The sequence below is a fragment of the Schistocerca serialis genome, chromosome 5 (genome assembly GCF_023864345.2).
Source record: "Schistocerca serialis cubense isolate TAMUIC-IGC-003099 chromosome 5, iqSchSeri2.2, whole genome shotgun sequence".
Lineage (NCBI taxonomy): Eukaryota > Metazoa > Arthropoda > Insecta > Orthoptera > Acrididae > Schistocerca > Schistocerca serialis.
The window spans coordinates 386,931,209-386,958,979 of record NC_064642.1 but is presented as its reverse complement, the minus strand read 5'-3'; the positions used below and the strand labels follow the sequence as shown (position 1 = coordinate 386,958,979).

The following is a 27,771-nucleotide window of genomic DNA, read 5'->3' as shown; positions in this document are numbered from 1 at the left end:
AAAATCAGTTTATATTATCTAAGTGCATACTAATAAACTGAAGAGAGAAGTTAGTGATTTTCTTGACTGATTCTTAGAAACTTGTATGATATATTTCATGACACGAAACACTAACACAACTCATCGAATAGCAGAAGTGTTGAGGCATTGACAGGCACGTACAAAAGAGAAAGAAAGCTTGCTGGCTTTTGGAATACATATTTTGCCGAGCTTGAGTGCAAATACTCAAAAAGGCGCAATTCCCCCACTCCCCCTCACACACACACACACACACACACACACACACACCTGTGGTCCGAAAGATAATAAGTTTTCTATCTCTCTTGTATGTGCTTGACTCAATGATTCTGCTATTTGATGAATGGTTTCCTTTACTCCTAAGTAAGAATTTTCTGCAAGAATTTTCCATACAAATTATAATGTTTCTAAGGAATTCTGGTATTTGGCTGGAATAATTATTAAATTATATTTAGACTGTGTTCATAAACTTTAATAGTGCAACTTAATGATTTTCAAATACACTCCTGGAAATTGAAATAAGAACACCGTGAATTCATTGTCCCAGGAAGGGGAAACTTTATTGACACATTCCTGGGGTCAGATACATCACATGATCACACTGACAGAACCACAGGCACATAGACACAGGCAACAGAGCATGCACAATGTCGGCACTAGTACAGTGTATATCCACCTTTCGCAGCAATGCAGGCTGCTATTCTCCCATGGAGACGATCGTAGAGATGCTGGATGTAGTCCTGTGGAACGGCTTGCCACGCCATTTCCACCTGGCGCCTCAGTTGGACCAGCGTTCGTGCTGGACGTGCAGACCGCGTGAGACGACGCTTCATCCAGTCCCAAACATGCTCAATGGGGGACAGATCCGGAGATCTTGCTGGCCAGGGTAGTTGACTTACACCTTCTAGAGCACGTTGGGTGGCACGGGATACATGCGGACGTGCATTGTCCTGTTGGAACAGCAAGTTCCCTTGCCGGTCTAGGAATGGTAGAACGATGGGTTCGATGACGGTTTGGATGTACCGTGCACTATTCAGTGTCCCCTCGATGATCACCAGTGGTGTACGGCCAGTGTAGGAGATCGCTCCCCACACCATGATGCCGGGTGTTGGCCCTGTGTGCCTCGGTCGTATGCAGTCCTGATTGTGGCGCTCACCTGCACGGCGCCAAACACGCATACGACCATCATTGGCACCAAGGCAGAAGCGACTCTCATCGCTGAAGATGACACGTCTCCATTCGTCCCTCCATTCACGCCTGTTGCGACACCACTGGAGGCAGGCTGCACGATGTTGGGGCGTGAGCGGAAGACGGCCTAACGGTGTGCGGGACCATAGCCCAGCTTCATGGAGACGGTTGCGAATGGTCCTCGCCGATACCCCAGGAGCAACAGTGTCCCTAATTTGCTGGGAAGTGGCGGTGCGGTCCCCTACGGCACTGCGTAGGATCCTACGGTCTTGGCGTGCATCCGTGCGTCGCTGCGGTCCGGTCCCAGGTCGACGGGCACGTGCACCTTCCGCCGACCACTGGCGACAACATCGATGTACTGTGGAGACCTCACGCCCCACGTGTTGAGCAATTCGGCGGTACGTCCACCCGGCCTCCCGCATGCCCACTATACGCCCTCGCTCAAAGTCCGTCAACTGCACATACGGTTCACGTCCACGCTGTCGCGGCATGCTACCAGTGTTAAAGACTGCGATGGAGCTCCGTATGCCACGGCAAACTGGCTGACACTGACGGCGGCGGTGCACAAATGCTGCGCAGCTAGCGCCATTCGACGGCCAACACCGCGGTTCCTGGTGTGTCCGCTGTGCCGTGCGTGTGATCATTGCTTGTACAGCCCTCTCGCAGTGCCCGGAGCAAGTATGGTGGGTCTGACACACCGGTGTCAATGCGTTCTTTTTTCCATTTCCAGGAGTGTACATTAATGTATGCACCAGTTGCTATATATTTTGTTTCCAGAGTGTTTGTAAAATAATTATAAATCGATGCTTATAACGATTTTCAGGTCGCAAAAAAACAAGTTTCTGAAGCTGTAGCCAAAGGAGATGCTGCTGAAATTAAGTCTGCAAAAAACAGAGAGGTGCTATATGATTCCCTGCAGCTGGCTCATAAGTGTATTCTCAATTCTTTCTATGGTTATGTAATGAGAAGAGGGTGAGTTTATTGCTCATATTTCTCTGTCATATTTCCATTTAGACTCTTTCAATCTAAGTAGATACTTTTCAAGTAAATGCTACATGAAATTTTATATTTTAGAGCCCGCTGGCACAGCATGGAAATGGCTGGTATAGTATGCTACACAGGAGCAGCAATTATAACAAAGGCTCGTGAAATCATAGAACAAGTTGGTCGACCGCTTGAACTTGATACAGATGGTATCTGGTGTATACTGCCAGAGTCCTTTCCAGAAAATTATGTTATTGAGAGTACACACCCAAAGAAGTCTAAAGTGACTATTTCATATACAAATGCCGTTCTGAATGCAATGGTTAAGGTTGGTTATCTGCTACATTATTTTGTAAGCTTAAGTTTGCAAAATTAAATGATCATTGTTGTTGCCATGTACTGTTATTGATTGTCCTTTAGACTCTAATATAGCCTGTGGCAGTCGAAGATAACTGCACTAATGGAACCAGGACTTATTGAGACACAAATGGAAAATGTACAATTGGTGTAGAGAGAAATCAAAATAGATACGTGCAAAATACTCATCTGTACGAGAGTTATTTCATTGTGCTACATGTGCGTCTTTTAATAATCTCTCACCTCCCACTTCCTATCTGTAGCTGGCAGAGAACAATCAGTTTCAAGATCTCATAAATGAATTTATTGGAGGCTCTGCTCCATTTCCAGTGCCATTGTCACATTCAGTTTTCTTGTTTCAGTACTGTCTCTTTGAATCTCCATATTGACAAGTTTCACACCACATATTTATGTACATGTGTAAATCTCAATATTTTTTCTGTATGATGATTCAGTGATGTGACTGAATCATTGTTATCATGTTTTTCAGTATTTAACGTAATGTCTTGCCTTTGGAGAAATTTAGCAAGTTTGTCTGCATTCTTTTTGATACTATACATGTCTGCGTCCATCCCCGTTTTGTGGTTATAATTTTATCTTTGGGTCATTCCATATCAAGTCACCTAGTTTTGCAACATTTTCCTGCTTAATCATCAAAGATTTTGATTAAATTTTATGTGAAAATTCACACGTCATCAAGCAATACTGGCCGAGAGATAGCAACTTTTTTGCCTCCTTGCCTGACTTTGTGCAGAGTGAGCGTGAATTTCTGATAGTTATGAGCAGTTACATATTGGGCAATATTTTGTTGAAAGACATGAAATGTGGCTATTTTGTACATCTTTATGCATTCTCTTAAGAAAAATAACGAATTTTATGAGCTCTATTCAGCCAGAAAATTTTAGCCAAATTCTTCTGTAAAAATCGACGGCTGGAAAAATTTCATCATTTATCTTCTTATATCTTAGGAATAATCAAACAATGGAAAATCCAGGATGGATGGAATATACTCCCGGCCTCATGGCTCCTATCCCTGTTATAGACCCAGATGCAAGACCTTGCCCCATCCAACCTCCAACCACCACCTACTCCTGTCTGTCACAAGCATCACCTGTTCCATCAAAGACAAGGCTACCTGTGAAACCAGTCCTGTGATCTACAAGCTAATCTGCAACCACCATGCTGCATTCTACAGGGGCATGACAACCAAAAGGTGTCTGTCTGCATGAATGGTCACCGACAAACTGGTCGAAAAACAGATGGACCACCCCATTGCTGAGCATGCCATACAACATTATGTTATCCGTTTCAGTGACCACTTCACAGCCTGTACCATCTGGATCCTTCCCACAAACACCAGCTGTTCTGAATTGTGCAGGAGGAAATGCTCCCTGCAATATACCTTCTTTGTTCATTGTCCTTACTCATCTAACTCTCCCCTGCTCTCATTCCAGCACTATGCAGCCTTCTGTTCCACCAACACACCCACAGTCTCTTTACTTCTCTCCTTTTCCGCTACCATCCCCTCCCCCCGCCCTCGCCCTCCGTCTAACCTCCCGACTGTCCCTAACTGCCCTACCCTCTCTCCACCTCGTCTGTCTCTGTATGCTCCCACAAGCAACACTTTACTGTCCCCCACCCCTCCCCCTTACTGTCACTGCCTCCTCCTTACCCCACCACCCAGTTGTTTCTCCCATCATGCACTGCTGCTCGCAGTCTAGCCTCAGCAGCCTGAGACTGTGATCATATGTGTGAGTTGCATTTGTGTGTGTGTGTATGTGTGTGTGTGTGTGTGTATGTGTGTTTTCTTTTTCTGATGAAGGCCTTGTTGGCCAAAAGCTTACTTTCTGAAAGCCTTTTTGTTGTGCCTATCTGCGACTTCTCATGTAGTAACATAACACAAGGTTCTCAAATACAAAGTTTCATGCGTATACCACTTTCCAGTACTGAATAAATTAAGTGCAAAGTTGAAAATTTTGTAAAAAAAAAATTAAAATGTGTGGTGTTTTCAATCTGATTTTGCAAAAACTTTGTTCTATAAAACTTTGCAAACTAGGTTCATTAGAAAGACAGTGGTTTTAAACAAAAAAAAAAAAAAGTGTATATGATTATCCAACATGGGCTAACAATGCTGGATAATTTGAATCCAAGTTGGCTTTGAAAATCGAGGCCCCAAAAAATGTAAACTTCAGATTCTTATATATCATTGAATTCCACAAGGATGTGGAATACAAAATTCCATTCACCTGTTATTTTCCAGTATTCTACAAATTCATCGATAGGATGATGATAATACCATTTTCTATTAAAGCTTCAAAACCAGTCTCACTCAAAGGTACGTGTTTTAAGCTCCCCAGAACAGTGAGTTTAATTTCCAATACGAGCTAACAATGCCATATAAACTATGGCAAAGTATCCAGAAAAATCACTCTTGAATAGAGTTTTATCTTTGGCTTCTTATATCTCATTGCTTAAATGCATGGAAAATATGAAACTTCGGTGACAACTTAGCAACATAAGGTTTTCCAGTATGAAATGTCATTCACATACTGCTTTCCAAATTTCTACAAAATCAGTTCAGACATGATTTTCATAAAAATTACAAAAATAGATCCATTCAATTTGCTTTCAGAAAATCTGTTTTGCGTAATTGATTTCAAACTAATCACAGTTGGAAAGAGTATGTTTTGGAGTGTTTAAAAAAAATCACATTCAGTTTTCCAATATGGGCTAACAATACGTGAAAATGACAGACAGATTTGGAGGAAACTACCATGGCAACATTTCAACAATCTGTTGACTGCATTTTGCTGCATGTACTTTGTATTTGTGTATTGACAAATAGTATCTCACTATGTTGTATCAGTCCATTCTCTGTGTTTCTTAAATATCATCATCTGGCCTGCAGTATCAATTTCCAGAAAATGAACTGCAGCAAGTGGTTCAAAAATTTCAAAAAATGGTAACTGCAATGTTAAGTTTAAAATCAAAATTGATATTACTTTTTGCTTGCCGCCTGTGTGAGATACTCCTACAGATTTGAGAATAAGAGATAGGGTACTTAGCAAATGGCTGTGTAAGCAGATAGGTACCACCACAAGGCTTTTTAACCCAAACTAAGAAACCAAATTACAGACTTGTGAACCAGGATGAAGAATCCTCCATTGGCTGGTATTGCACAGCTATTGGGCGTGATCCCTATTGCAATGGGGTTGTTGGTTCATGTTCTCGACACGTTAGTGACAATGTCATCACGGACCAGCCCACTATAGTAAGATATTACTTGGCAATGTAAACATAAAAACAACTTGCAACGAAACACGGACGACAGGTTGCTGCAATGTAGTCTGTTGCCATGGTACATTGCCTCAAATTTGTCTGTTATTTTCAGGTATTGTGAGTACACATTGGAAAATTGAATGTGGTTTTCTGGATGCTTGAGTACATGCTCTTTCCAATTGTGATTAGTGTGGAATCAGTTACAGAAAACTGATTTTCTAAAATTAAAGTGTATTTGGACTATTTTTGCAACTAATTTTTGCAATATGTGAATGATGTTTCGTACTGGAAAACCTTATGTTGCCAAATTGTTGTCTCCAAAATTTCATGTTTACAATGCATTTAATCAATGAGATATAAGAAGCCAAAGGTAAAACTCTATTTGCAGCACATTTTTCCTGGATCCTTTGCCACAGTTTATGTAGCATTGTTAGCTCATGTCGTAAATTAAACCCACTGTTCTGGGGAGCTTAAAACAAGTTGTTTTGAGTGAGACTGGTTTTGAAGCTTTAATAGAAAACAGTATTTGTAAAAGAAGTGTCGAATATATCCTATTTTCATCTTTTCACAAACATCTTCATCGTACTGACAAATTTGTGGACTACTGGAAAATTGTACTTGAATGAAATTTTGTATACAACACCTTTTTGCTACCAAGCTATTGGTATTAAGTTTCATGTTCAGCATGCATTGACTCTACAAGATATAAGAATCTGAAGTTTACATTTTTTTATCCCACGATTATTACACCCCCCTTTGATTTAAATTAACTAGCAGTGTTCGCTTGCACTGGAAAATCAAGTACACCTTTTTTGGGGTTTAAAGGATGGTCTTCCTAGTGAGCCCAGCTTGGAAAGTTTTATAGAACTCAGTTTTTTGCAATATTGAGTAAAAAATAGGGCATTTTTGACCATTTTACAGAATCTTCAACTTTGCACTTAATTTACTCAGTATTGGAAAGTGGTACATAAACGAAACTTTACATTTGAGAACCCTGTGTTGTTAGGCTACTATATGGCAAGTTTCATGTTCATTCTCTCCTTTATTTTTCTTAAGAGAAGGCATATAGTTGTGCAAGATTACTAAATTTCATGTCCTTCAACAAAATATTGCTTAATATATAATGGCTCAAACTCACAGGAAATGTTCATCAGGCACATCTTTTGCATGTCATTGTTATTTCCTCAAAACCTGTCTTGTAATAGTCATTCTATTTTGTTGTACTTCCCTTAGTTCAGAGTGTGTCTAGTGCTTTAAATGTCTAGTGCTTATGAATGGGTGACCTTCCGAAATTTTATGTTTTTTGTGGTATTCTATAATTAAGTCATTAATCCACTCACACATCGTGTTTTGTAAATATTTGTAAGGAGAGTCTTCAGGGATGTGGAGTGAGTCAGACTATACACAACACAAATGTCTAATGAAAGCAATTCCTTCTCAATTATTTTGTATGAATGCTAGGGGAATAGTAACCTCTTTAGGAAAAACACTACTCTTCCTCTTACTCTACTCGGCTGTTTTTTTCTTTTTTTTACCACTACTTCATACTAAGCATTTATGAATTTTTTGTGATTTCAGAGACCTCTGTAGTTGTCTCTGTACTACAAAGGAAAAAACAGCTTGTTTAACTGGAACATCAGTGTCCACCACAATTTTTATGCTTAAAGATGTATATGACCCGGGAGATTCGGTAAAAACCCGGGAATTTTTTCATTCGGGAGAAAACCGGGTTAAACCAAGGAATTTTTCAGAATTCCGGGAATTTTTCATTGTTTTAGTTTTCAGTTAAATTTTTGTGATTTTGACGGGTAAGAACCAATACTCTAACAAATGGTATTACTGTATCCCACATTTGCAGAATAATACTGCAGCAACAAAACACGAGCAAGAGAAAAAATGAAAATAAAACTTAAGTTGCAAAAGAAATACGCCATATACAACTATAAAACACATTGTTCATACCAGCGTTTGCCAACTGCAATGTGTGTCAAAGGCTTTGGGAAGACTATGCAATGCTTTCTAACAACAAATTGTCTCCGATGAGCGTGACAGCACATCTGTTTACTTTAGATTCGTTTGAGCAGTTGCGGGCGGGCTCTTGTGCATGTGCAGTTCAGTTGCGTATGAGAAGTACCTTCTTCCGCTTCTGGCTACAGACGTGTGGTTGGCCGCCACTATCTAATATTGTTCCGGTTCGGAGATACAGCGCTGATCCACAGAGCAGTTTGAGTTGTAGTGGGGAGTCTCCACGTAACTCATGTTTACGTTTAGTGATTTTGCTGTTTCCTCTTCATTTATTGCTCTCACATTAAACGAAAACAAAACGGATATCTATGGCTGTGAGCTATCAAATGAATTAAAATACATTCGCATAATTGCGGAAAGCTAAAATATGTTATTAGATTCAGGTTTTATCTCCGCCTTTCTGACAGTCAAGCATTAATCGCCTTGCAGAACAATGAAGTTATTTTGTTGGTTTGCTAAAGAAGTTAGGGTTTTATTAATCTTTTCCACAGGGGCAGTCAATTTATTTGAAACAAAGTGTTTAATTCCACACAATGGGCTAGTTTCAACTGTTCGCTGCATTTCAAATGTGCATGTTTTCATCTTTTAGCACGTATGGCATTATGCCATAATAAAGAACCAAACATGAGATAATACAGTACTAGTACTCAAGAAAATTTACATCAAAATCTGGACATATGAATGTGCACTTTAAGCCGAATTATGCGTTGTAGTATGGTTCACGAAATTCCGATGTTCTTGGAGTATCCTCTTATGTCTTGTTTCTTTTATGACATAGTGTAAGATCTTTTAATGTTTTACACCTACGAACATATGGGCTTCCTGCTTCATCATAGCTGCGCAAGTGCGGTGACGCCTGTTTCTGGCGCTCTCTGGCAACTACTGAAACGAAACTATTTCTAACAGGTCATGGGAAAATATTGTAAATGGTTGTTTGAAAAGCGTTACTTTCAAAGTAAATTTTCTTTTATGCAAGATGAATTATGTGCGAGAATGTATGATGAATTTCTTAAATCACAGAGCGTTTGACTCTCATTTAAAAATCAAGTCTTTGAGGACATACATTTAGAAAAATTTCGAGTTTAGAAGATCAGACATTTATATCTTTATTAAAAGCTTTAATGACACATTATTGTGTTGTTGTAACATGCGCAAAAAACAAAATCAATATTATATGTGAAAGCTTAGCTTCTCTTGCAGCGTATTAATCTTCGAGACCAATATTGTATGTGAAAGCTTTGCTTTTCTTGTAGTAACGCTGAGTATGTTAATTTAAACCATTAACTTTTCCTATTTGTGTTTACGCGCTACTTAACAGTGATATTGCTATTGGCTGACTACATCATGTACCCTACGCTAGAAGACCCACTGTCATCGGCTGGCGAGATCACGTGATAAGCCATGACTGGCTACAAAAGTGCATTGCAATTTTGATTTCAATGCTTCAGAAAGTAACATGCAGCATTGGTGGAATTTAAATTTACACTTTCGTAATACAAATGTATGCAGCATACATGTTGCTGCACAAAAAAAGATCTTTCCAAAATATGTTTCGTGTGTTGTTGTGGTTGTGTGTGTGTTTTTTTTTTTTACTGAGTTTGGTTTTCGAAAGGTGCGGGAAGTTCTATGCCGGTGTATAAAACCATAACCATTGAAATTATTGATAAGTTTTACAGTTCCGAGGAAAAGTATACTGTCACTTAACAATGAAAAAGTGTATTTTCACCTGGGAGAAAGTGTAATTTTAACAGAGAAATCCGGGAATTTTTTTTTCTTGTCTGCATATACACCCTCTGTTAAATTACAGAGGTGAATCTCTTTTTCCTTCTTTCTCTTGTGTGTCTGTCCCATATTGGGCGCAGATTCGACACAATTATTAATAGACATGGCTCATTTAATTTAAAGGGTGGTTGGATGCCCTTCCTGTCACCACTCAGTTACCCCCAGAATGGAATGAGTGTACTCCAACTGTCTGCAAATATTGTTATGCATATGAAAGTGAGTGAAAGTTTTCTAAATATTTGTGAATCGTGTAACTGAAGCAGGACTTGGGCACTAGCCCAGTATTCACCTTTTGGGATGTGGGGAAACTGCAAAAATCCACAACCAAGCCGGCCAGCACATCAGCCCTCGTCATAATCTGTTGGGCAGATTTGATCTGGGGCACAACTGCTCCCCGTCCTGGAGGTGGCACCTTAACATTATAGGAGTGAATATTTGGGATTTTCTGGTTTCATGCTTGATATTTCGGCAACCTGTTGCAGATTTTTCCACCATGTATAAAACACCATTCTAAACCACAGACAGTGGCACTAGCCTATATGTAATCTCTCCCTTTTTTTTTTATTTTTTTTTTTATTTATTTATTTATTTTTTTTTTTTTTTATTATTGTGGTTTGGGATTTTCACAGTTCAGTCTTTATTGACTTTTATTATTAACTGCAAATAACATTATGGAATAAACTGTAAGAATACTGAGGTGCCTGGAGAGGCTTCTGGAAGATGTTCAGATATCTACTGTACACAATAGTATTACTACACACTTCTGAAGAACGTATTTGTCTTGACCTTAGCTTCATTGTCTCAGAAGATAATATCGTAGGACAGCACTGAGGGAAACACAGTGAGATGATTTATAGGTGCAAAGCAGGCATAATTAAGCCTTTTATACTGCTCATTCAGTAATGCCACTTGCAGTAAATAATAAGAGGGTATTTAGGGTGATCTGTGAAATTCAGAACCATGATGTTAGAACTAAAAAATTTCATATAGGCTATGTGCTACTGCCTATGGTATAGAACAAGGGTGTCCAACACACTGCTCACATGCAACCCAAAGCAAGAACCATTTTTTTTTTCTCAGCAGTTGTTGTTGTTGTTGTTGTTGTTGTTGTTGTGGGCTTCAGTCCTGAGACTGGTTTGATGCAGCTCTCCATGCTACTCTATCCTGTGCAAGCTTCTTCATCTCCCAGTACTTACTGCAACCTACATCCTTCTGAATCTGCTTAGTGTATTCATCTCTTGGTCTCCCTCTACGATTTTTACCCTCCACGCTGCCCTCCAATACTAAATTGGTGATCCCTTGATACCTCAACACATGTCCTTCTAGTCAAGTTGTGCCACAAACTTCTCTTCTCCCCAATCCTATTCAATACTTCCTCATTAGTTATGTGATCTACCCATCTAATCTTCAGCATTCTTCTGTACCACCACATTTCGAAAGCTTCTATTCTCTTCTTGTCCAAACTATTTATCGTCCATGTTTCACTTCCATACATGGCTACAATCCATACAAATACTTTCAGAAACAACTTCCTGACACTTAAATCTATACTCGATGTTAACAAATTTCTCTTCTTCAGAAACGCTTTCCTTGCCATTGCCAGTCTACATTTTATATCCTCTCTACTTTGATCATCATCAGTTATTTTGCTCCCCAAATAGCAAAACTCCTTTACTACTTTAACTGTCTCACTTCCTAATCTAATTCCCTCAGCATCACCCGATTTAATTTGACTACATTCCATTATCCTCGTTTTGCTTTTGTTGATGTTCATCTTATACCCTCCTTTCAAGACATTGTCCATTCCATTCAACTACCCTTCCAAGTCCTTTGCTGTCTCTGACAGAATTACAATGTCATCGACGAACCTCAAAGTTTTTATTTCTTCTCCATGGATTTTAATACCTACTCCGAATTTTTCTTTTGTTTCCTTCACTGCTTGCTCAATATACAGATTGAATAACATCGGGGAGAGACTACAACCCTGTCTCATTCCCTTCCCAACCACAGCTTCTGTTTCATGTCCCTTGACTCTTATAAGTGCCATCTGGTTTCTGTACAAATTGTAAATAGCCTTTCGCTCCCTGTATTTTACCCCTGCCACCTTAAGAATTTGAAAGAGGCTATTCCAGGCAACATTGTCAAAAGCTTTCTCTAGGTCTACAAATGCTAGAAATGTAGGTTTGCCTTTCCCTAATCTAGCTTCTAAGATAAGTCGTAGGGTCAGTATTACCTCACGTGTTCCAACATTGCTACGGAATCCAAACTGATATCCCCCGAGGTCGGCTTCTACTAGTTTTTCCATTCGTCTGTAAAGAATCTGCATTAGTATTTTGCAGCCGTGACTTATTAAACTGATAGTTCGGTAATTTTCACATTTGTCAACACCTGCTTTCTTTGGCATTGGCATTGCTGCCCCTCTTTTCGGGAACCACATGTTTGTCTGGCCTCTCAACAGATACCCCTCCATTGTGATTGCACCTACGGTACGGCTATCTGTATCGCTGAGGCACGCAAGCCTCCCCCCCAACGGCAAGGTCCATGGTTCATTGGGGGCGGGGGGGGGGGGGGGGGGCTTAGCAGTTATTGTTATTAATTAAGTATAATGCATGCAGTCCAAAAATACTTGCTTCTTTCAAAGTAGCCCAGGTAAGCTAAAATGTTGGCCACACCTAGTTACGAACTAAGTTTTATACCCTGGTGCAAAAGTATACAACAGTTTGCCAAAAGGTATGAGGGTGGTTTGAAAAGTTCTCAGAACGGAATAGAAAAAAGTACTTACATCACTGAAACTTTTTTTTTTTATTTTTCAATGTAGTCCCCTTGTAGATTAATGCACTTGGTCCAAAAATGTTCCAGTGCCTTGATTCTATATCGAAAATGAGTTTCCTCCAGGCCTGCAAAATAGTTGTCAACTCCAGCTATCAGTTTTTTGTTTGAAGTGAATCTTGATCCACCAGGAAAAAATTTCAGTTTTGGGAAGAGATGGAAGTCTGATGGAGCCATATAAGGTGAATAAGGTGGGTGTGGCAACAATTCATACCTTAGTTCTTGTAATTTTGCCATGGCAATGGCACATGTTTGCAGGCTCACATTGTCTTGTCGTGGCACCCATCTTTCAGATAATTTTTTCATTTCTAATTATTCCATTAAACTGTGATATACCCTTTCGGATGACATCTGACAAGCGAGAGCAATTTCACTCACTTTCAATCTGCGATCCTCCATGACAACATTGTGCACTTTTGCAATGATTTCGGGATTTTGCTTTCATACTTCCATACCTTTCTTTACGAAGTTCTTAATCACTGCTCAAATCTCGATCCCCCCCCCCCCCCCCCTCCATCTTCACAAATCACTACGCGGGAACAACAAAACAACAATAGAACTATGTCACCACCACAGCTCTCTTCCAAGAGCACTGACATGGCACATGTTTACAGGCAGTCCAATGAATATCATATGAACAACCTGTTGCACTAGCACTGACCTCTTGTGGCGATTCTGAGAACTTTTCAAACCACCCTCATATCATGCAGGAAATCGGAAATTGCCAAATACTGCCTGTACCATGTCTTGTCTATTATTCATCTGGAAGCATGGGAACTTCACACTTGTTGGTTCATCTAGTGTGGTTGTTTGCTGTGAACAATGTAAGCTTGTTCCATTATTCTGCTTACTGTGTCTGGTATAGAGGTGTTTGGGAGCATGATCAGTACAGCAGTGGGCCAAGGGTAGTTAACGGTCCTCCACTCTCAATTCTGATTTTTTCGCATGATGTCTCTTGTTAATGCTACCATCTATTTTCTAATAGTAAAATGTCCTCACAGCTTTACTTCTGCCAGTATCATTTAAAGAAGCCATACCGGGCTGTCTTTAAGAGTTTATTGTCAGAAACATGTTTCTGTATTACTGTATTTACCCAATTATTTTTTTCCCAGATTTGTCATTCAGAAAATACAGGTTTGTCTTTTCTTCACAGATTAAACTATTACTAGAATGAGATTTTCACTCTGCAGTGGAGTGTGTGCTGATATAAAACTTCCTGGCAGATTAAAACTATGTGCAGGACCAAGACTCGAAATCGAGACCTTTGCCTTTCACGGGCAAGTGCCCTACCGTCTGAGCTACACAAGCACGACTCACACCCTGTCCTCACAGCTTTACTTCTACCAGTATCTTGTCTCCTACCTTCCTTTAAGTCTTCTACCTTGTCTCTCCTTGCCTCCTACCTTCCTTAAGTTTTTTAAGTAAAAATAATATTCAACAGCGGAAATGTTGTCCTTCAAAAACTATTGCTGCTGATGTTAACATTTTTATGTTGTTTAATAGGCTATATATTAGGTCATATTACAATTACAGATGAAACTTTGGGTATTGAGGTCACAAGCAGATTTATTTTGAAGAATTTGGAAGGGCAGGGCTGGACAAACAGTACTCACATTTGAACAGGCTCATGATCTCCTGATACGTCAATGCCCTTCTGATATGTCAATGCCCTTGACACAGTATCAATGTTGCTCCAGCAATCACGCGACATTTAACTCACATGGCGCTAATACAAGGGATATCCGAGAAACTAGTCACTACAACAGTGTATTGCTCTGCTTAAAATCTGACAATTTTGTGAAACACAGGAGCAAATAGCACTAAATTCTGTCATCTTACCAAGTCTTGTTATATTTGAACAGATTTGCAATGAAAGTTCTCATACATACTTTTTACATAAAATTAACATTCAACAGCGGAAATGTTGTCCTTCCAAAAACATCACTTGATCCTGAACCAGATCTATATTTTGTTTGATTATGAGATACTGTAATGATTTACTAAGTGGGTTGCAAAAGAGAAATTTGGTCATTGTCTCATATTAGAATACTGAGTAAAAACATTACCAGCTTTAAATCAGCTTTAGAACATGATAGTGTCATTCAAATGAGACGAGAAGGAAAATTAATCCAGAATGAAATGTCAAAGAAACGAAATAAATCATATTAAACTGACTGCAGTTGTTACCGCAAAAATAAATTACAGCGGCAAGACCTGTCACAGAGATAGTACCAACAGATCTCAGTAGATTGTGGGATGAGTTGCAGTTCAAGAAGTGGACTGAATCGTGATTCCAGTCTTGTCTTAGCTGTTGTTGTTACGTATGACTTGTCCCATAGAAGATTTTGCTGCCTGTGTTTCACAGTTGCTCAAGCACGTTACTACAGAAGGGTTTGGGGGGAAACAGTGACACCAGCTTGGTTGAGAACAGGGGTGAGTGCGGGCATGGGCGTAGTGAGCAGGCAGCAAATTATGTCATGTTGCCAGCTTTGGGAATCTGTACCACATGCTTTGGCTTTTTAGGAACATTTACCGCATTTAAACTGCAGTTTGTGTGAATCCATTTGCTGTTGGAATTGAATTGACTTTAAAATTTGACAAATACTCAACAGTATTTATTCATTTCTGCAGCAGACTTAAAGTCTATATAGGGGCCAATGGCATATGTACATGTTTTGTGCTACAGTGTTGTCGTCGCTCGCTGTGACTTTCGACAGGAACAAAATGGAGTGTGTCAGCTGCTGGTCCTATGCAGCCAATGAGAGAGTGGTGGGCAGATGGTGTGCTTGGATGCAAGAGGTGTTGTAACATTCTCAACCCAGTATAGCAGTGAAATCCAATATACAGGGTGGTCCATTGATCGTGACCGGGCCAAATATCTCACGAAATAAGCATCAAGCAAAAAACCTACAGATAACGAAACTTACCTAGCTTGAAGGGGGAAACCAGATTGCGCTATGGTTGGCCCGCTAGATGGTGCTGCCATAGGTCAAACGGATATCGACTGCGTTTTTTTTTTTAAATAGGAACCCCCATTTTTTATTACATATTCGTGTAGTACGTAAAGAAATATGAATGTTTTAGTTGGACCACTTTTTTCACTTTGTGATAGATGGCGCTGTAATAGTCACATACATATGGCTCACAATTTTAGATGAACAGTTGGTAACAGGTAGGTTTTTTTAAATTAAAATACAGAACATAGGTATGTTTGAACATTTTATTTCAGTTGTTTCAATGTGACACATGTACCTTTGTGAACTTATCATTTCTGAGAACGCATGCTGTTACAGCGTGATTACCTGTAATTATCACATTAATGGAATAAATGCTCAAAATGATGTCCGTCAACCTCAATACATTTGGCAATACGTGTAACGACATTCCTCTCAACAGCGAATAGTTTGCCTTTCGTAATGTTCGCACACGCATTGATAATGTGCTGACGCATGTCATCAGGCATTGTCTGTGGATCATGATAGGAATTATCCTTCAACTTTCCCCACAGAAAGAAATCTGGGGACTTTAGATCCGGTGAACGTGCAGGCATGGTATGGTGCTTCGACGACCAATCCACCTGTCATGAAATATGCTACTCAATATCCCTTTAACCGCACGCGAGCTATGTGCTGGACATCCATCATGTTGGAAGTACATCACCATTCTGTCATGCAGTGAAACATCTTGTAGTAACATCGGTAGAACATAATGTAGGAAATCAGCACACATTGCACTACTGAGATTGCCATCGATAAAATGGGGGCCAGTTATCCTTCTCCCACAATGCCGCACAATACATTAACCCGCCAAGGTCGCTGATGTTCCACTTGTCACAGCCATTGTGGATTTTCCGTTGCCCAATAGTGCATATTATGCTGGTTTACGTTATCACTGTTAGTGAATGACGCTTTGTCGCTAAATAGAACGCGTGCAAAAAATCTGTCATCATCCCATAATTTCTATTGTGCCCAGTGGCAGAACTGTACACGACGTTAAAAGTCGTCGCCATGCAATTATTGGTACATAGTAATATGGTACGGATGCAATCGATGTTGATGTAGCATTCTCAACACTGATGTTTTTGAGATTCTCGATTCTCGCGCAATTTGACTGCAACTGATGTGTGGATTAGCCGCGACAGTAGCTAAAACACCTACTTGGGCATCATCATTTGTTGCAGGTCGTGGTTGACGTTTCACATGTGGCTGAACACTTCCTGTTTCCTTAAATAATGTAACTATCTGGCGAACGCTCCGGACAGTTGGATGATGTCGTCCAGGATACCGAGCAGCATCCGTTGGGCGTTTTGATCACAATAGCCATACATCAACATGATATCGACCTTTTCCACAATTGGTAAACGGTCCATTCTAACACAGGTAATGTATCACGAAGCAAACACCGTCCGCACTGGCGGAATGTTATGTGGTACCACTTACTTATACGTTTGTGACTATTACAACGCCATCTATCACAAAGCGAAAAAAGTGGTCAAACTTAGCCATTCATATTTCTTGACGTACTACACGAATATGTAATTAAAAAACGGGGGTTCCTATTTAAAAAAACGCAGTTGATATCCGTTTGACCTATGGCTGCACCATCTAGAGGGCCAACCATAGCACCATCTGGTTTCCCCCTTCGAGCCAGACAAGTTTCGTTCTTTGTAGTTCTTTCATTTGACACATATTTCGTGAGATATTTGGCCTGGTCATGACACACCGTTTTAATCTGCCAGGAAGTTTCAAATTTATCCCCTGACTTTTCGACATACTACAATAGTAAGTCAAGTGGCAACAGGATCAAGCCAACACAAGATTTTAGTACCTTGGTTATAATACCAACATAACCAGTAATCAAGTGATTTTTGTGATTAGGCAAACCCGATGGTTACTGATGGGGTATGCAATTCCTATCCCTGACTAAGTAAGTACAATGGCTCTGCTTTTGATGGTCTGTCCTTTCTTTCTGTGTTTTCGGCAACTCTTATGGAGGATACATCGAGTTCAGTGGCCAGTGTTTTTTATTTTTATTGTCTGTCTCACTGCTACTGTTATAGGGGAATTGAATATCATTTGCCTTACTGAATCTATGTTTCATGCCTAGAAATGTTAAAAATTCCTCAGATCACTAGATATTGTTTATGTGTTCTTATTTTGTACTGAAACCATTGTGTTCTTTACCGAGCGAGGTGGCACATTGGTCAGCACACTGGACTCTCATTCTGGAGGACGACGGTCCAAACCCATGTCCGGCCGTAGTGATTCAGATTTTTCTGTGATTTCCATAAATCACTTCAGGCAAATGCCGGGATGGTTCCTTTGAAAGGGCATGGCTGACTTCCTTCTCCATTCTTCCCTATTCAAATGGGACCGGTGATCTCGCTGTTCAGTCCCCTCCCACAAATCAACCCAACCCCGGCCCCCGCAGCCCCAACCCTTTATGTTCTTTATACTTGCAGTGTACTGAAATTTCATTACATAATGAGCTGTTGATTACCAATATCCAGTGACTAAAAATATATCTCTTCCTTAGCTTGCAGCCTCTGGATCACGGGGTCCTAGGTTCAATTCCCAGCCGAGTCGGGTATTTTCTCCACTCGGAGGCTGGGTGTTTGTGTTGTCCTCATCATCGTTCAGGTAGTGATGAGATTGGAAATGGGAAGATTGGAACTTGTACGCACACTGATGACCACAATGTTGAGTGCCCCACAAACCAACAACAACAACAACAACAACAACACACCCACACACACACACACACACACACACACACACACACACACACACACACAGAGAGAGAGAGAGAGAGAGAGAGAGAGAGAGAGAGAGAGAGACTAAATATTAGAATAGTTTTTCCTGCCTAGTTTTGATAGCAACACATGACAGAAAGCGAGAATATTTTTCTTATTTAACTACATCTTCCAAGTGCAATAAGTAATTGTGACTGACATCTTCATTTTGCAGTTCAGCATTAGATTTGAAATTTTGTTACCTGAAAATGTAATGACAACTATTTGTTAATTTGTCTGTTTAAAGGATCATTTCACAAATGATGTTTACCATGAACTTGTTAATCGCGAAACACTGGAATACAAAATTCGGAGTGAAAATTCCATATTCTTTGAAGTTGATGGGCCATATTTGGCAATGGTCTTGCCTGCCTCAAAGGAGGAAGGAAAGAAACTTAAGAAGAGATATGCTGTCTTTAACTTGGATGGTTCATTGGCTGAGCTCAAAGGGTTTGTATATGTGCATTCATTTTTAAAGCTGTATATAATTTTTATTTGAAATGTTAGGGTGTAAAAGATTAATTCAGTAGCTGATAATAGTTTCTGACATCTTACAAGTTATCCCTATCAATCCTGATAGTGTTTAATGTGCTAAAGAGGTTATGTTAGTGATATGCTTTGAAACAGAGGAAGCTGGAATTTTTCTATTTGCTGTTATTACACTTCTTATAATAAATATAATCATTTTCCCTTAATTCCCATTTAAATCATACACATCGTGTATATATTTTATGTGCTCAAATCTATCCAAATATTATTCAGACCATATTCTGTGCAAATTTACTATTCCGGGGGATGGTACTTATAGACTTTAGAGTAAAAATCCACTTCAGTTGCCAGTAATTTTCTTAATTTGTTGCTTGACTAGTTTTGAAGCTTAAAACTTCACCTTCAAGTGTCTCCAAATAATTATGATGACATAAATGTGTGGCAGTATGGCCAATTAATCATGGGGTCACATCCACATCTAACAAGTGCATGGGAGTATAGGATCAGCAACTACAGCTCCTGCCTGGACAGCATGACATGGATTTAGTATCAGAGGATAGATTTGAAGGTGCTGATTACAGGAATGTATGTCCTTTTTCTAGAAACTATATTAATTGAAAGTAATGAGTAATTGAAAGTTTTACTACTGCACATAATGAGGACTCAACTAAGCTAATTGATAACTGTGGCACTGATGATGCCTATCAGTAGAACGCTAGGAATTGATAAATTAAAATAACATGTTATAATTTCCCTGAAACTAATCAACTTATCATATAACTAATGTTGAAGTTTTCGCCCACTCAAAGCTGCAGTTATCTTTTGTGCCATTGTATCTGCTTGGTTCCTAAGTTTGACTTAATGCTTTTGTTGCTATATCTTTTCTGGGCTGAGTGACATCCTTCATTATGTAATTAGGTCATTGATCAAAAATTTGCATAATTTATTAGAATTTGCAAAATGGCAGCTGTGCAGTGTAGACATACAAAATACTTCTGCAAACTTTTTACTTTATTAACTAACTATGTGTTTTACATACCAAATTATTGTTTGAACATATAGCTAATCCACTGTAGTAAATTTTAACCCAGTGATTTTATAAACAAATGTGTAGTTTCCAAAATACTTAAATATCATCATGCCAGTCTATAAGGACCTCTTCCATCCCAATAATCCTTACTCCTTGTACCACTCCTAATAGCCTAACCTCCCCATTTCACTGTTGTTGTTGTTTTCAATCCTGAGACTGGTTTGATGCAGCTCTCCGTACTACTCTATCCTGTGCAAGCTTCATCATCTCCCAGTACTTACTGCAACCTACATCCTTCTGAATCTGCTTAGTGTATTCATCTCTTGGTCTCCCTCTACGATTTTTACCCTCCACACTGCCCTCCAATGCTAAATTTGTGATCCCTTGATGCCTCAGAACATGTCCTACCAACCAGTCCCTTCTTCTTGTCAAGTTGTGCCACAAACTCCTCTTCTCCCCAATTCTATTCATTACCTCCTCATTAGTTATGTGATCTACCCATCTAATCTTCAGCATTCTTCTGTAGCACCACATTTCAAAAGCTTCCCTCAGCAACACCCGACTTAATTCGACTACATTTCATTATCCTCATTTTGATTTTGTTGATGTTCATCTTATATCCTCCTTTCAAGACACTGCCCATTCCGTTCAACTGCTCTTCCAAGTCCTTTGCTGTCTCTGACAGAATTACAATGTCATCAGCGAACCTCAACGTTTTTATTTCTTCTCCATGGACTTTAATACCTACTCCGAAATTTTCTGACACTAATAAAATGTCTGTGGTTGAAAATAAAGTGGTTCACATCACATAGTAAAGTCCCACGCGAGCTAGCACAAAAGCAACATAGTTTATTATGAAGTCTGTCATCAACATTCATACACAAGGCATCTATGTGCTGAAGTCAGTGATCGTGTGATTTCGTATATATTATCTTTATGAATTTCTGTGATCAAAGTTCAGTTTGCACCTATCCATCAACCGTCCGAGGGGGGTTTGAAAAGTTCTCGGAATCACCACGAGAGGTCAGCACTAACACAATGAGTTGTTCATGTGAAATTCATTGGACTGTTGCCAGTAAATACGTGCCACGTCAGTGCTCTTGGAAGAGAGCTGTGGCAATGACGAGGCTCTGTTGTTGTTCCCGTGTAGTGATTTGTAAAGGTGGAAAGAATCGAGGTTCAAGCCGTGATTAAATATTTCGTAAAGAAAGGTATGAAAGCAAAGGACATAGGACATTCATGCCAATTTCCAGATTTCACGGGGGGGGGGGGGGGGGGGGGGGGGGGACTGCTCCTTCATATTCAACTGTGGATAAAGGAATTTAAATTTGGTCGGGAGAGCTTAGATGATGATCCACTCAGTGGTTGGCCAAGATGTGTCACTACTCCAGAAACCATTGCAAAAGTGCACAATATGGTCATGGAGGATTGCCAATTGAAGGTGTGTGAAATTGCTCATGCTTGCTAGATGTCATCTGAAAGGCTATATCACATTTTAACTGAAGAATTAGAAATGAAATAATTATCTGCAAGATGAGTGCTCTGACTCTTGATGCGCATCTGCACACGTGCCATTGTCATGGCAAAATTACACGATCTATGGTATGAATTGTTGCCACCCACCTTATTCACCTGATACTTATTTTTGAGATGGGATCAAGGCACTGGAACATCGTTGGACCAAGTGCATTAATCTACAAGGAGACTACATTGAAAAATTTAAAAAGTTTAGTAATGTAAGTACTTTCTTTTTTTCTATTCCGTTCTGAGAACTTTTCAAGCCACCCTCGTACAATGCTTCTAGATTACCGCTTATTTATATTATGATGATATTTTCTCCATGTTGATTACATCCATGTCTGAGCAGTAACATCAGTTATCACAAACTGAGCTGTGTCCACTAATTGTGTGATTTGATAACAACTTTAGAATGCTTGTCTGTCAGATTTAATATGAGAAAGTATGTACCACTGTTAATTTAGTTGTTAGGATACTGTATAGCAGGTAGGGAGAGAGAGAATGTGAATTATTCACAACTGACATAATTATGCCAGTGCACCTTTAGCCCACCAGAAATTGTATATCCAGAAATGCATGCAGGTATGGATGCATGCATGTTCAGAAACGTTGTGGCAGTTGTGGAACACTGAATATTAATTCATTTGCGTTTTGGTGTATGGCTTGATATTTACCTCGTCTCCCCAACAATGTACAACAGTGCTGGCATGGCTTCGTTGGCTATTCTGTCTTCATGTTGACTTCTTCTATAAAAAGGTCCATTTAAAAATGCAAGTCCTTGTCACATCGGGATTCGGAGAGTAAGACATAGCTCGGTAAGAGAATTAAAACTTGCAACTTCCACATGTTATATCTTTTAATTAACACAATATTGGGAGAGTGTAAATACATACGTCTCTATTGCACTAGCTCAGAAGACCAACAGGCACCGAGATCAGTGGGGGAAAAAGAAATTTGAGGCACATAAAAAACTGATTGTACAGGTTTCAATTTTCTGTCAGCATATTCAGATATAATCGTACCTTCCTGTGATATCCTTGCTGCATGAGGATGGTGTGAACAAGAATCATTATAAATAATTATTTATATGTGTAGACCATTTAAAGAACCTGCACAACTGGAAATGTCTGGGAACAATATTTTATGTAGGGGCTGAAATTGCTCAACATATTGTCAATAGTGACAGTAAATGTGGAACAAGTCAAATCAGTTAAAAGTTGTGTATGTTATGGGAGAAGTTACCATAAAACCAGTTTGCAGCAATTTAGTAATCTTCCATTGATGAGACGCAAGTGCAAACTAGAAATCAAAGGCAGGTGCATACCATTGCCATTCAAAACAGTGGATTCAATGACTGGGCTGAGCTGATATCACTGTGCAGTTCATATTCATGTACTGTCCTGTGCCACTTGAACCAGAACCCAGATCTTAATCAACTTTCCTGCTTAATCCTTGAGTAGGCTTGATCCTTTCAATTCACAGTCTCTTTTGCTGAATAAAATGTTTTTTGGTTCCAAAAGCTGGTGTTCCTATCAGCTTTTTCTGTGGATAATTGTCTGATCATTTGATTCTACAAAAGTCAATTTGGTAATTTCAAATCTGGTACAATATTTCTTGTGCCAGAAACCAGAAGGAACAACTGTAAATCAATGCTACAATATAGTGATGAACTTGCTTTTGCCATGCAGCAACATTCTGTGATTTCTCAATTACAGGTTCGAAGTCAAACGGCGAGGAGAACTGCAGCTAGTAAAAATTTTTCAGTCATCCGTCTTCGAAGCATTTCTTAAAGGTGACACTCTCGAGAAGTGCTATGAATCAGTTGCCAGAGTAGCTGATTATTGGCTTGATGTCCTGTACAGCAAAGTGAGTTGATCTTACATACCTGTTTGATGCGAAAGGAATATTGATCATGTCCTAGAAATCCTTTACTGAGATTGTAAACATTGTGCCTTAGTTCAATTTAATTTTCTCATGGTGCATAGTTTGATAGCTAAAATGATAAAATATCTAAAACTATGTAGATTTGTTTATTTTATTGGTATATTGGATACATTTGCAAGGCAGTGAATGATTTTCAAGTGTGTATTCGAGAATGAGTAACTCAGCACGTTATTCTGTATGGAGAGAAGTCTTCAGGTGTAAAAATAACTATGGGTGTTCCCTAGGGGAGTGTTACAGGGCCACTATTTTTCACAATGTGTATAAATGACCTAGTAGATAACTTCGGAACTGCCATGAGGTGAAAATGAGAAAAACTTCACACAAGCTCTCTTGCGAAACTTGCAGAACTAGCACTCCTGAAGTTTGGAAGGTAGAAGATGAGGTACTGGCGGAATTAAAGCTGTGAGGGCGGGTCGTGAGTCGTGCTTAGGTAGCTCAGTTGGTAGAGCAATTGCCCGTGAAAGGCAAAGGTTCCGAGTTCAAGTCTCGGTCCGGCACACAGTTTTAATCTTCCTGGAAGTTTCATAACAGTGCACACTACGCTGCAGACTGAAAATTTCATTCTGGAAACATCCCCCAGGCTGTGGCAAAGCCATGTCTCCGCAATATCTTTTCTTCCAGGAGTGCTAGTCTCTGCCCACGCATCCTCTTAACATGCCCGTACCATCTTAATCGCTTTTTTTCAATTTCTTCTCTCATATTTTATTGTTTAAGGTCCTTTCGAATATCTACATTCCTTATCCTGTCCATTCTTGTTTTTCCCTTATCGGCTCTGTGAAATTTCATTTCTCCTGCTTGCAGTCTGCTCTAGTCCCTTTCTGTCATTGTCCATGTTTCTCCTCCATAGATGACAGTGTGGAAGTAATAACTCTTATACGTAAGGAGTTTTCTTTTTTTGAAACTTTCCTTATTCCAAATAAGGTGTTTTATTGTTTGGTAAAAATTGCCTCCCTTCTGTAACCTCCTATTAATTTCGTAGGTTATTCTCCCATCACTAGATATTTCACTCCCTTAACTAAGTCAAACTGTACCATTACTTCATTCTTATCTTTATTTATTTTTAATCCATACCTTTTCATTGTTTCCTTCCACACATCAAGTTGTAACTGCACATCCACCTCTTTATCACCCCATATTACCATATCATCTGCAAAGGTCATCTTTTTGCTTTTTTCTTCTGCTATATCTTTAACTGCCCTATTCATTCCCTCCATCACAACATTAAAAAGTGCAACAGATAGAATACTTTCTTGCTTAAGTCCTTGTCTTATTTCAAAGTATTCAGAGTTCCCCCATGTTGTTGTGTTGTTGTTGTCTTCAGTCCTGAGACTGGTTTGATGCAGCTCTCCATGCTACTCTATCCTGTGCAAACTTCTTCATGTCCCAGTACTTACTGCAACCTACATCCTTCTGAATCTGCTTAGTGTATTCATCTCTTGGTCTCCCTCTATGATTTTTACCCTCCACGCTGCCCTCCAATGCTAAATTTGTGATCCCTTGACGCCTCAGAACATGTCCTACCAACCGGTCCCTTCTAATTGTCAAGTTGTGCCACAAACTCCTCTTCTCCCCAATTCTGTTCAATACCTCCTCATTAGTTATGTGATCTACCCATCTAATCTTCAGCATTCTTCTGTACCACCACATTTCGAAAGCTTCTATTCTCTTCTTGTCCAAACTATTTATCGTCCATGTTTCACTTTCATACATGGCTACTCTCCATAAAAATACTTTCAGAAACGACTTCCTGACACTTAAATCTATACTCGATGTTAACAAATTTCTCTTCTTCAGAAACGCTTTTCTTGCCATTGCCAGTCTACATTTTATATCCTCTCTACTTCGACCATCATCAGTTATTTTGCTCCCCAAATAGCAAAACTCCTTTACTACTTTAAGTGTCTCATTTCCTAATCTAATTCCCTCAGCATCACCCGACTTAATTCGACTACATTCCATTATCCTCGTTTTGATTTTGTTGAGGTTCGTCTTATATCCTCCTTTCAAGACACTGTCCATTCCGTTCAACTGCTCTTCCAAGTCCTTTGCTGTCTCTGACAGAATTACAATGTCATCGGCGAACCTCAACGTTTTTATTTCTTCTCCATGGACTTTAATACCTACTCCAAATTTTTCTTTTGTTTCCTTTACTGCTTGCTCAATATACTGATTGAATAACATCGGGGAGAGACTATGACCCTGTCTCATTCCCTTCCCAACCACAGCTTCTGTTTCGTGTCCCTTGACTCTTATAAGTGCCATATGGTTTCTGTACAAACTGTAAATAGCCTTTCGCTCCCTGTATTTTACCCCTGCCACCTTTAGAATTTGAAAGAGAGTATTCCAGTCAACACTGTCAAAAGCTTTCTCTAAGTCTACAAATGCTAGAAACGCAGGTTTGCCTTTCCTTAATCTATTTTCTAAGAGAAGTCGTAGGGTCAGTATTGCCTCACGTGTTCCAACATTTCTGCGGAATCCAAACTGATCTTCACCGAGGTCGGCTTCTACCAGTTTTTCCATTCGTCTGTAAAGAATTCGCATTAGTATTTTGCAGCTGTGACCTATTAAACTATGGTGTTCTAATTCTACAATTGTGTCCTCTGTACATTGTCTTTATTACATTAATGTACCCATCTTCTATACCTATCTTCTTCATTTAACTGAGTCATATGGCCTTTCTATGTCTATAAAAACCAATATCACCCTTTTGTTATATCCCAAGTTTTTTCCATCAGTTGACAGATAGAAAATATCAGGTTGATTGTGCTTCATCCTTTCCTAAACCCATGCTATTCTTTACTCATCTCCTTTTCTATCTTTTCACTTATTCAATTTAGTAAAATTCTTTCAAAAATCTTGGCTGTATGACTCATAAGGGTTATTCCTCTGTAGTTTTTACAAAATCTTTTATTGCCTTTTTGAAGATGGAAACAATATCTCCTCTTCTCCAATCATCAGATATTGTACTATTTCTCCACACACAGTACTCTATACAGCCACTGCATTCATGTAATTTGTCCTAATTCTGCTTCCCAACTTCTCTCAATTTCTCCATTATTTGTTGTTTCCTCGTGTACCTGCTCCTCAGCATTTAACAGTTTCTTAAAATGTTCTCTCCAGAGATCTTTCACATTCCCTGGATCTTCAATCACAGTACCATCCTCTGTTTCCATCTTTAATTGTACTTCAGAAGCCTTCCTTTTATTTTTCATGATTTTATGGAACATTTTCTTGTTGCTCTTCACATGCCCTTTTCTTTGCTGTTTCCACTATTCCTTTGCACTTCTTTTTTTCCTCTGTATATCTTTTATGTTCCGCGTCATTTTTAGTTTTCCACCACTTTCTCCATGCTCCATTTTTCTTCTAACTGCGTGGATTGTGGTATCATCCCACTAACTTGTCTGTCTTACTTTTTCCTTTCCAGATTTTCTACCACATACTTTTTGTGCTGCTTCGACTAAAGTGTCTTTGAATAAACCCCATTCTTTTCCTACATCACAGAAAACTCCTTTTGGAAATTTTTGTGTGATTAATTCTCTGGACTTTTATGAATCTATATGATTCTATGTATGTCAGCAAATGACTGAAACCTTGTACAGTACACTAGATGCCTGTCTTTAACTGGGATCTTCAACTGCTGCACTTTTCGAACATAGCATGCATGAAATTTAAAGTTCTGCCTCACTTTCTGGCCACCACCATATGAAACCTATGATTGGGCACATACCGTCCTCAGATTTTTTGAAGGTGTACACAGAAGTACATCCTTCATCTCAACCTGTTCAGCACCTATCAAAATGGCCAGATTATCAGTTCCATTCTTGTTGGTAACAATCTGCATACACAGAAATTGGTGATTAATCTCATTATTTCTGAACTGTTCTGCACATTTACCATGAAATGCATCTATGACAACACGTTTATCAAGCAGTGCGTGACACAGTACAATAGGCATCATATGACCTGTACCTTTTACATTTGCATCTGCATTTGTTGTTGGAATACCTGTGTTGTTACCTTGCACTAGCTGATCGAATGAACAAATGCAATGCAACTCCAACATACAAACACCTCTATTTTTTACCACACTGTAACAGTTTTTTCTCCTCTTAGTGATGCTATTATGTTTCAGGCTTGCAACATGCCTGACTCTGAGTTATTTGAGCTCATCTCAGAAAATAGATCTATGTCTCGAAAGCTAGAGGACTATGGAGCACAAAAATCAACATCCATCTCAACAGCTAAACGTCTGGCTGAATTTCTTGGTGACCAAATGGTGAAGGATGCGGGATTGGCTTGCAGGTTTATAATTTCAAGAAAGCCAGAAGGTGCTCCTGTTACTGAAAGGTAATTATAGTGCTTGAATTGTACATTATTTGTTCATTTGTGAATATATTAATGCCATGTGTTATTATAAACCTGCGTGTGTGGCTGAATTTACTGTAGGACGGTTCCGGATGAAGGTATATGCATCTTGCTGTATTAAATCAATACTTTCATTGATGCCATGTAGTGAATTCTTTATAATCTGATATGC

General features: G+C 39.3%; 1 protein-coding gene across 1 annotated transcript in view; it reads left to right on the top strand.

Moving 5' to 3' along the window:
* LOC126481157 (DNA polymerase epsilon catalytic subunit 1) overlaps nucleotides 1–27,771 on the top strand; it is a 319,986-nt gene that overhangs the window by 71,848 nt on the left and 220,367 nt on the right. Inside the window, exons 12-16 of the mRNA XM_050104726.1 lie at nucleotides 2,030–2,178; nucleotides 2,281–2,518; nucleotides 18,501–18,703; nucleotides 23,006–23,156; nucleotides 27,367–27,581. Of these exons, the coding sequence (XP_049960683.1) occupies nucleotides 2,030–2,178; nucleotides 2,281–2,518; nucleotides 18,501–18,703; nucleotides 23,006–23,156; nucleotides 27,367–27,581 (956 nt within the window). The remainder of the gene's footprint in view (nucleotides 1–2,029; nucleotides 2,179–2,280; nucleotides 2,519–18,500; nucleotides 18,704–23,005; nucleotides 23,157–27,366; nucleotides 27,582–27,771) is intronic.